Here is a 10,620-nt window from a genome sequence, read left to right on the forward strand (position 1 = left end):
GAATTATTCTGGAAAAGATGGGTTGTGTGTTTTTTTTCTTTTATTTACTTATGTAAATATATTTTTCAAGGGTTAAATAAATGCAACATTAAATTAACAATTGTCTCTCTGTCTTTTCTCGCCCAGTGTGGTGCATTGCTGTTCTCCTGCCCTTGCTGGCTGCGCTGACAGTGTGATGTAGCCTCAGTGTTTGTGTTTTAAATGCTTTTTCCACCAAGATGTCTGTTGAGAGAGAGATGACCTTACCCATCACACCAAGGGTAATAGCGCTTGGTAAGTAAATACTTTCAATCCTCTTGTAATATTTTTGTAAAAAATCTATGTAATTATTGTGGTATTTGTACCCACAACAACTTACTTAACAGGGGTTTGTCTGTTTTATATTGTATAAAAATAGAATACACACAGTTTGCTGCTGTTTCTCTTATTATTTATTATACACAATGACCAACAGGAAAAAACAGCCTAACATTTCAGCACAGGCCAAAATGCCAAAACATTAGGCAGTTTTTTCCTGTAATTGATCATAATTTTCATTACATAATAAATAATAAGAGAAATAGCAGCAAACTGTGTGGATTCTATTTTTGTACAGTGTGAGGCCTGCTATCCAGCATTCTTGTGGAAACCTTATTTGTAACGGTGAGCACATTGTCTTATTGGACTCTTGTCTGTTTTTAGGGAATAATTTCATGTCTGCAAGCCGCTGGATGATCAGTTTGGAGGGCAAGGCATTTTATGAGCCTGAGCAGATGCATGACTTTGCCAGCACCCTTGCTGTCTTCTTTGCGTCATACTACGTTTTCAACCTTGAGTATCAGGAGTCAGCGTCCATCACACAGGAGATGATACAGAGGTAAATACTTTACACCATTAAAGCTTACACCATTTAAGAATGAAATATATGTGATAGCTTGACTACAGTTGCAGAAACATATAGGTGATTGCTGTAATGTATGTTTTAATTTTGAAATTAAAGCAGCCTTTTTTCCGTTAAAAGGTTCTTTGTGAGGATCAATCCAGACATGGGAACAAAATGCCCTGCAAAACTTGGTACAAGCTGCAAGACAGGTCGTGTCGTAAAGAGGAAGGTTACAAGCATCAGCCCTCGGATCACCACCTTCCTCCAGCGGCTCTCTGAGTTTGAATGGAGGACTTCCAACTAGGTAAGAATACAGAGATGATAATATCTTTTACATAGCTGATAATTATATACATACTGTACACACATCCATACAACAGTATGAATGATCTCAGACAGATGTGAACAAGTGAATAACCTGAGCAAACATGAATATTGATGATGTGTCTTTGACAGGTGGTGATAAAGACTACACTGAACCCGACCATCCTGGTAACGGAAATCTAAATCCCATGTCACATTCTATTTCCTGGGACCCACTGATAATTATTACATTTTGTAAATGATTTTTGTTTTACAATTGTAATAGTTTATTTAATGTTCATGCTGGTGGGTTTGTCCTGTTTTTAGTGGAATGAAAAACTGTTTTCCTTAAAAAAATCAGACACAGAAAGGTGAAGGACTGTGTAGTTTTCATGTACGCTTCTATTTATTTTGGTTATTGACATTGTTTTTATTCAGTTGAAAAATGTTTTTCTTGTTAAAAAAAATATCAACAATAAATGTTGGTTTAATTCACTATTCTGAGACTACTTTATTGAATTATATTGTTTTTTGTAAATGTTCTTATATTGAATATGAATGTTAACATTATTTTTATTTGCTGTAAAACACAATTACAGTCTAAACAAATTATACTGTACACAATTACAGTGTTATACCATAAACCACATTTGCAGTACAGTGATACTATAAAACTTAATCACGGTAAGTCTTTCTAACTGTAAACCACGTTTACAGTAAAGCTGTTATACTGTAATATATGTTTACAGTAAAGTGGTTGAACTGTAAAACATCACAACAGTAAAGATACTGTAGATCAGTAATTACAGTAACTTACTGGCAATAGTGTTGCCAGTAAGTTGCTGTAAAAATACAATAAAATGTCTAACAGTGCTGTTTTGATGCAGATTTCACTTGAAATCAGGCAAGAACTGGACTTATTTTTTATAATGTGTTTTTGTGAATTGGTTGTGTATCGCATATGTTTGATTTGACTTTCTGCAAGACAACAGTCGTCCACTGGCCAAAAACATTTTCCAAATACCTCCACGTGATCTAGCCTGGATTTAGAAAAGAATAGCAAAAAAAATCTGCACCTCCTGCTTCAGATGCAATTTGTGTTTCTGTGTTAAGAGGCAGCGATGAGAGGGGAGACCTCGGCTCATCCAGCTTTAGAGCCTGACCAGGAGGAGTCGAACATTAACTCAGCTCTTCCAGGGCACCCTGCAGACTCGGCTGTTGGCAACAACGAGGGATGACGTGAACGCCAAACTGGAGTCCATCACAGGTCAACTGCAGGTATGCGAGTCAGACCTTCTGAGGAGGGTTTCACTTTTCTCTCTTCTTTATAATTGACTCTTTTCTCTCTCTTTCAGCTCCTTGTCTCAGAGCGGGAGGGATTTGAAGCACAAAGGGAGGAACTTGTCGTTTGGTTGGCTGATATGGATGTCCGCCTGAATGAGGTTGACCAGCTGACAGGAAACACCAGTGAAAAACTGAAACAACTGCAGTGGTGGGCTTGTTTTGATATGACATATATTTGATATGATACATACGTCAGAGACATGGTCCTAAACTGGACTAACAAAGGACCATGAGTACAGCATGAAACGTACATTACATAGTGTAAGGCTGAAGTTCATTGATCATTTTAATCATAAACTTGTTGTTGAAATGTTTTTACTGAACATGCAAACATCTGCTGATGAAATTGTGTTGATTTATTGGTCTGTTATGAAGCTATTGCTATTTCTATTGTGTTTTATCACTTTCTGATATTTTATTAATTAAACAATACATGTATTATTTGTTGTGTTATCTGTAGATATAGTATTTATATATATTTATTTATAGTATAGCAAATATATTTAATTATTACTGTTTAAAACACTAATATGTGACATGTATTAGTAGTGATGTTGTGCTGAGGGTTAAAATGCCTTTTTGTCTTTTGGTATACTACAAAATGACAATAAACCATTAATATATGTCTATGCTGTGCTCGTATTTATTTTACCCTGATATATATATATATATATATATATATATATATATATATATATATATATATATATATATATATATATATATATATATATATATATATATATAAGTGTGTGTTTGTATATATGTATGTATTTTTCTAGATTGATTTATAGAAAAAAGGGACAGCGTTGCTTTGTGAGTAAATTATTCTTAGTATATGATTATTATACTTTGCATTCATCATACTGATTTATGCTCTTATACCTTTAGATTTATATTGTTTAAAGTTATCCATTGTCCTTGTTTATATCACATATCAATGAGAGTGCACGATTAGGTTAAACAAGCCTTTTATAGTTTCATTTATAGTAGGATGATTTGTAACATATGCAGTTTACTGCAGAAGGTGATGTAACTTGGATAACAATCAGTGTCCCTTTGCATTGCAGATCTTGGTTAAGTTCACTGTGAATTATTATATTAAAGCTTTTGTTTTCAGTGTAGGTCAAGGCCCCAAGCTGGATTCTGCTATTCGTGAAGCCTGGAAGGCAATGGCAAATGGAGCATATTGTTAAGGTTCAGCAGCATTATTTATGATGTGGAGTTCTTCAGTGATACAGTATGTTTTAATAAACCACAGGGTGTGATCATTTCAGCCCCAGTTATTTTTCTTCCCGGAAACCACTGCACAGTGCAAGTAGCATTCTGTTTATGCTATCCATCAAAGCAAACAAATTAAAATATAAACTTTCCAATTACACTGCTTGTGTTAGTGTTAGCCTTCGCCAGCCCAGATGTAAACCTAGAATGTGTTGCAAATGCATCAACATAAAGAATAGATGCTTCAGTTGTGCGCCGTTTCCCACAACTGGCTGAAAGTGCTCTCTAGAACTAGAGCTAGTTGGATCCCAAGTGAACCAGCTCGCTCTATGGTCTTATTGACATACCTATTACTGTTTCCTCTGTTTCTCTTTCTGCTGCTGAGACAGTCTGCTTTTTTTCTAGTACAGGGAAAGTATAACAGTATCATGATGCATTATGGGTTGAGGGAATTGGGAGTTGTGTATGATGTATTTTGCCATTCTTGGCACAACAAGAAGCACAAATCATCATCAGTTATTAGAACTGGTAAATGGCCACTCTCTGCTGTGTCCACTTACCATTTAATACAATTAATGAACGCACTGAATTTAAAGTCATATGAAATTACAGTTGTACTAACAGTACAACTGTAATTTCAGTTGTACTAACAGTGTGTAATCTTGTACAAACTTCCATTAATAAATAGAATAGCATATTTTACTACATGCTAAATTCATTTAAATTCAGTAAATAAAAATTTGTTACACAGATTTAGTTCAAAAAACTTTTTTTTGTTTGTTTACTGTTTGGTTTTATGGAAATCAAAGTTTGTGCCTTTATTTGTCTAAGAGCTTTTAACCACTCACTCACTACATCTCTTGGATCATCAGACTCAAAGCAGCAAGCTGTTCTGTGGTTAAAGCTAAAGCAAGACGGTTTATCGTGTTTTGATGCATGCTCAATCACCTGGGTAAGGAGGTCCTAGAAAACTGATTCTGTTCATCTGGAAGTTTAATAAGGAGAGTTAATTAGAAGGACGTGAACATAATTTATTGATATACATAGTTCAGTTATTTTATTTGGCAACTAGACTTCACCACCACCAGAAGATAAGATGGAAGCTTAGATGAAGTGACTTGCTTGAGGTGGAGAAGAAGAGGAGGTGAGTGCGCAAAGGAGTCTGCAGCAGGGAATGAAAGATGAGCAGTGCAATTTAAAGCATGCAGAGTGGAGGCTGATTGGGTTGAAGAAAGCGGGCAGAAATATGATTGAACTACAGTAACAGCATTGCTCAGTGCTAGAAAGTGGAAGTGATGTAAAGAATAGACTAGCAGCTGCACACCTGGGAAAGCAGAGAGATGACTGAATACAGATCTTTCTTATTGAACTTATGCGTAAGCTTAATTTGCATTTTCAGTGGGAGAAACACTCATCCAAGTAACTTCTTAAGTCTCAGCTGACTGCATGTTTCCCCAACCTTATAAACAGATCGTGGTCATGGTGATCAATGCTTTGTATCATGTCATGTAGATTGTTAAATTGCCTGATTATGATCATACATGGCCAACTGCTAACATATAGCAGACTCCCATATTTAAAGTGGTTGGCCTGAATGTGTATTTTATTGCATTTGTGTCAGTGTTTCTATTGAAATACTATCTGTCCCATGTCCCCAATTTCAGAGACAAACTGTCCACCAGATTGGTCTAAATCCTCCACAGACTTGACCACATGGTTAAATCAACACCTCTCTGACACAGTGTCAACAACACCTGATAAGCCTCATGAAGGTAGGATTTATTGAAGGCAGGTTATGCTGGCTGTAGCTCAGTGCATCTAATAAACTGCCAGGTCAGTGCACAGTTTATGCAACAATAAACCATGTAGAACAAAAGTTCAGGGGCTGTTAATGTTGACAAATCAAAAAGCAGATTCTCTTCCTTCATATCTACTGTCATATGGTCCTGAAGGTCAACACAGTGCGGTTTCCTGCAATATGTACCTCTCTGAAGTTATTTTCTCACATAAACTACAGAAATTGTTGGGATAAGGTCAAGAAAATTATTGTACAGGAGATCCAGACTTTGCACTAGGAAGTTGGCAGGTTATGTCAGATCAAACTACATAGCTTGACTCAAACGAACAAGCATTATTTATTAAGAAATTCAAATTAAATAGAAATCTAGTATATCACTGGTATTTCTATTTTTTTTTTTTTTTTTTAAAAAGCACAAAAAGGCTGATGAGTTTTCTGATATATCCCTCTAAAGTAAAAATACGTGTTTTTGGGGGGTTTTTTTAATCATATTTTTATGTGTTAATTTTCAAACTCCACTCCTGGTTCCTGCCTTATAATTATGAACCAAATTCTCAGTTTTTCATCATGATTGGGCTTCACATTAAAGGAAAGGTATTGAAAGCTGCTTTGATTACCATCTAATGAAACAAAGGATTTTGCATGACCATTACCTAACATTATATATATCATAGAGGATGTGTGAATTTGTGTGCCTGTGCAGGCAGAAAGAAGCTACTGAGGGAGCAATAGAGCAGATGAGGATTGATTAGTTGTGTGTCGTGAAAATCAAAGAATAAATTTATTATAAATTTGTCCTTTCAGTGCATGATAAATTCTTTTAAATTCTTTAAATTAAGCAAAAAGCTGCTGCTGTCCTTGCATCACTCACAACCTTAACCAATCACAATCCTCCGAACCATGCTGTAATTCGTTTTGTCAATAAGATGGCTATGTGAGAAAAGTGTTTTTCTTCCTTTTGTTCAATATTGTTTAGATTTTCATGTTTATAATTAAAATTTGAAAACCAGTTTTTAGCAATTATTGCGGAGTGTTTATTTGTTTCTTTATCTTTTTTGGCCTTTGTTTTTATCATCCTTCAACTTTATTTTGTAAAGAAACATTTGCATGCTGCCTAAACAATATTCTCTTTCAGAATAACAGTGAGTATTACCAACACACAATGTTTCACTGAATGACTTAATCAGTATTCTATGGCCTTTGCTGTTACCAGGTCTCAACTTACTGAGTTTCTATAGGAGATCTTCAAATGAGGAAATGTCTCATTTGAAGAATTATGTTTCATCATTTCACCAGGTTCAGAAAAATAAGTAGGTGCACAAAAGATATTCTGGTAGCATGCTGTTACCTAAGATTTTGCTAAGATAGTATCTCATGTTGCTTTTTTTCCCTTTGTCACCTTTTCGGTGATGTGACCTTAACTCCATCTCCTCCTTTAGTTGTGCTCAGCCTTGCATGTGCAGAGCATATTTTTTCGAATGATATTAATTATTCTATTCCTTTGAAATAAACTTTAAATAACAGCCCACGAAGAAAGTTAAAAAAAATAATACTAATTTTATTACTTGAAATAATTATTTAGTTCCTATCCATCCACTGATTTTTTTCTAACAATAAATAAATAAAATAAAATAAATAAATAAAACATGGCTGCTTTTGCCTTGTACAGAGGAATGACTGCACACAAAGGAATGATGGCTCTACATGCATGACGGCATCAATGATGGGGTTGACAGACCAGCTGAATTGAATTGACGTGTCTGAACGCTTTCTAGTAGCAGCTCTCCTTCTCTTGCTCTAGACTTCGTCTCTCCTTCCCCTTTAGTAGTTTTTACAATTTTCAAAATTAACCCAAGCCAAGAAAGAAAATAGAAAAAAATCCTAATCTGATAACCAGTATTTCTTCATGGATTCATAACTAATTTAGCAACTCTTTTGCTGCATTTTATTGCAATATAAAACTACTAGACAACTGTCTAAGATGTATCAATAATAAATCTATTGTGTAGATATTTCTAATGCCACAAAAAACTTAATGAGACTCAAATGGTGAAAAGCTAGTAACTGAGACTACTATGACATTGCATTCTTCAAAGAAGGACATTTTAATAACCTCCATTCATATAGAATGTATTTTTTATTATTATTTTATGCTATTGAACCAAAGACAATGCCTCTCAGAAGGCTGACAAGTGTTTTCTAGTGCAAATGTTAAATGTAGGTATACCCCCACTTGTGGTGCACGCAGCTCTCTAGATGGTATGTCTTTGCTCGATAATGTATAGGCTTAGTTCCTTTATGATACTATTCAGTATTTGAAAAGGAGTCGTTAAATCCCCTAAATCACATATGATGCGCACCCCAACAACACAGTTGAATGTTGAGGCGTTTGTGTCTTTTCACGTTATGCATTCGTGAACGATCTCTGCTTGTGTAATTTTAATGCTGTTTTCTGTTGTTTGTTTTCACTTAGTGAAAATATAAAAAGCTGTTGTCAGGTGTATGTGTAGTGAGCCCATCCTAAGGATAAAGGTGTAATGTTCAGCCTCAGGCAGCTCAAAGTGGTTGCTGTGCTTGGCACCTGGGACCCCTGTCTTTCTGCAGGAATTGGCGTGGAGCCGGCAGCTTCTCTAAGAGCCAGGTGTTGTTTTATTTATCTGAAAGCACAAGTGACCTTTCTAGAAGAACACCACAGAGACCTGCCTCAGAGGGCTGTCTGCTTTCCCTGTCTTCTGTCACACACCTCCCAATGAAGGATGGGATTGAGAGCCAACAGCTAGGTCTGTCTCCAGACTGTCACAGAAACAGACTCAACATGAACCTTTACATTTTGTTTAACTTTGAGACTGCCTGGTTCTTTAAGTGTCACAATCAAATTGTGACATCCCCCCATTACCCCTTCCCCCAACTGCCCCCCCCCCCCTCCCACCACCACCACATGTTAACCTTGTACTAGTTGCTTTACAGTGAGCAAAGCATGTAAGGCATAACACAAACTATGGAAAATTTAAGCTGCAAAGTTACTTATGTCTTCCTCTGCTTGGTCAGTACTGCTGATGACCTGCTATTTACACCAGCAGTGGAAGCTGAGGTGGTGGAGAAGCAGCAAAATTGGGGATATGCCTACACAGAGACACAACTCTAATTATATTCTTCTATAATAAATTAATCTGCAGGATACACTTGAAACTATCTACAATACATTTTTACTCAGTCATGGCGATAGTTTTTGTGTTGTCCTTTAGCGTTTTCCGAGTCCATGAAACCAAACAAACAAACAAAAACCAAACAAACAAGCACACACACACACACACACACACACACACACACACACACACACACACACACACACACACACAAAGCATTAACAGTGCAATTAGTACTCTTGCCTACAAGTGCCAGACATTGCTACCACACAGAAATCATACAACATTCAATCTCAGCTTTTTACTTTTGTTTTTGTTATTAATGATTTCCTTCTTTGGTGATTATTTATAAATAAAATAAAATTAAATAAAAAAATTAAATAAAACTGTCAAACAATCAGTTAATCAAAGCTTGTTAAGTATGTGTTCAATTCTTGGATGTTGGTAGCCAGTGCATGTTGTTAGGGGTGATGTTTATCCCTAAAGACCTGTTGATGACTTTAGATTACTTCCTAATGTTTTAAATAATTAAAAACAAACAAACAAACAAACAAACAAACAAAAAAAACCTATATCATGCTTATAAGAAATAAACAAAGAAATCATTGCTGCTGAGTGGAACCATGGGTTTTAGATAATAATTCTGAACATTGTGTTTTCTTTTTCATTTTATTGTCAATTTTCTTTCCAGGTTATTGGACAAATATACCATAGGATGATTCAAGTGCAGTATTATATATAATTTATTTTTATTTTATTATTTTTTTGCTATCGACAATTACATGGATCAACAGATATTAAAAACTGACACTGTTGTGAAAATCCCCCATGTGTGTCTGTCACTAGAACATTAGTAGTGGATCCTTTGGGTCCTTAGGATTGGAAGCTGGGGCCTTGTTGACTGGGCTTGTAGTGACATTTCACACATACTCAATCAGACTTGTATCTAGGGAGTGTGGAAGTTGGATAAAGTGAGCTCTGTCATGTTTGCTGAGTAGCTTTGCTGTGTTGGAGGGTGGATACTGTCTGGGAGTGCCATTAGAAAGTAACATCCAATTGAATGTCAGGGCCCAAGGTTTCCCAGCAGTACACTGCATTGTAACAAGATGATGAATGTTATTTATTTCACATGTCAAGAGTTTTAATGCTATGGCTGATTGGTGTAGATTACATCACCAATTGCTTTTGTCAGTGCCATTGTAGATAATTGAACTCCTGAGATACCGATAAGAATAGAACACGGTAATTATGAAAACTATTGTTTTTGATATGGGAGGAAAATCTGAAAACTGTGGTGTCTTTGTACTGCTTATCATGTGACAGAGTTCATTTCCATTATCAGTACACCGTAAATAGCCATTAGGACAGAAAAGTGTATGACAAAACATGATGCTTGAAATATCACAGTGTAATGTCTTCACTTCTCTAGGAAACTGTGAGGCTGGTTTCACTCCCCCCCCCCCCTCCCCACCACCACCACACACACCCACACACACTTACTTTTTAAAAAAACAAACAATTTGTCATTTTAAGAGTAGAAGATTTAAAACAAATCTGGATGACACCCATCGTGTACAATGTAGTGAGACCTGAACAAAAGCAGTCATGCCTTCTTGGAGTCACTCTAGTTTTAATCCCCCACCCACTGCATTTTAACAAAGAGACAGAGTGAAACTGCTGGTTTCTATGGCAACATTGCATGGCCTTGTTTGTGTCTATGGTACTTTGGAGAACAGCTGTTAATAACGATAGGTGGATATGCAGGAAGGATTGATTTAGCACAACCCATGCAATCAATGTTCTGTGGTTTACTGCATCACAAAAGCTGATTACAAGAGAATACTGGAAATCTAAAAATAATGAATCAAAAACACTGTTGTATGTTTTATGTTAGGAAAACATAGCTTATATCAGAAAATAACAATGTACCACAATTACTGAATGAT

At 35.9% G+C, this 10,620-nt stretch overlaps 1 protein-coding gene across 2 annotated transcripts in view; it reads left to right on the forward strand.

Moving 5' to 3' along the window:
• The window catches only part of LOC146570590 (uncharacterized), a 2,445-nt gene extending 805 nt beyond the window's left edge, over positions 1-1,640 (forward strand). For both annotated transcript variants that reach the window (XM_085281201.1, XM_085281200.1), the window contains 4 exons: positions 172-273; positions 682-856; positions 1,001-1,166; positions 1,319-1,640. In XM_085281201.1, coding sequence (XP_085137327.1) covers positions 219-273; positions 682-856; positions 1,001-1,166 — 396 coding nt within the window. In that variant the 5' untranslated portion in view covers positions 172-218 and the 3' untranslated portion in view covers positions 1,319-1,640. The remainder of the gene's footprint in view (positions 1-171; positions 274-681; positions 857-1,000; positions 1,167-1,318) is intronic.
• The last annotated feature ends 8,980 nt before the right edge of the window (positions 1,641-10,620 follow it).

Source organism: Mchenga conophoros, linkage group LG7, assembly GCF_057382185.1.
Source record: "Mchenga conophoros isolate Kocher_MC1m ecotype Shallow Benthic linkage group LG7, M_conophoros_male_GT1.1, whole genome shotgun sequence".
Classification (NCBI taxonomy): domain Eukaryota; kingdom Metazoa; phylum Chordata; class Actinopteri; order Cichliformes; family Cichlidae; genus Mchenga; species Mchenga conophoros.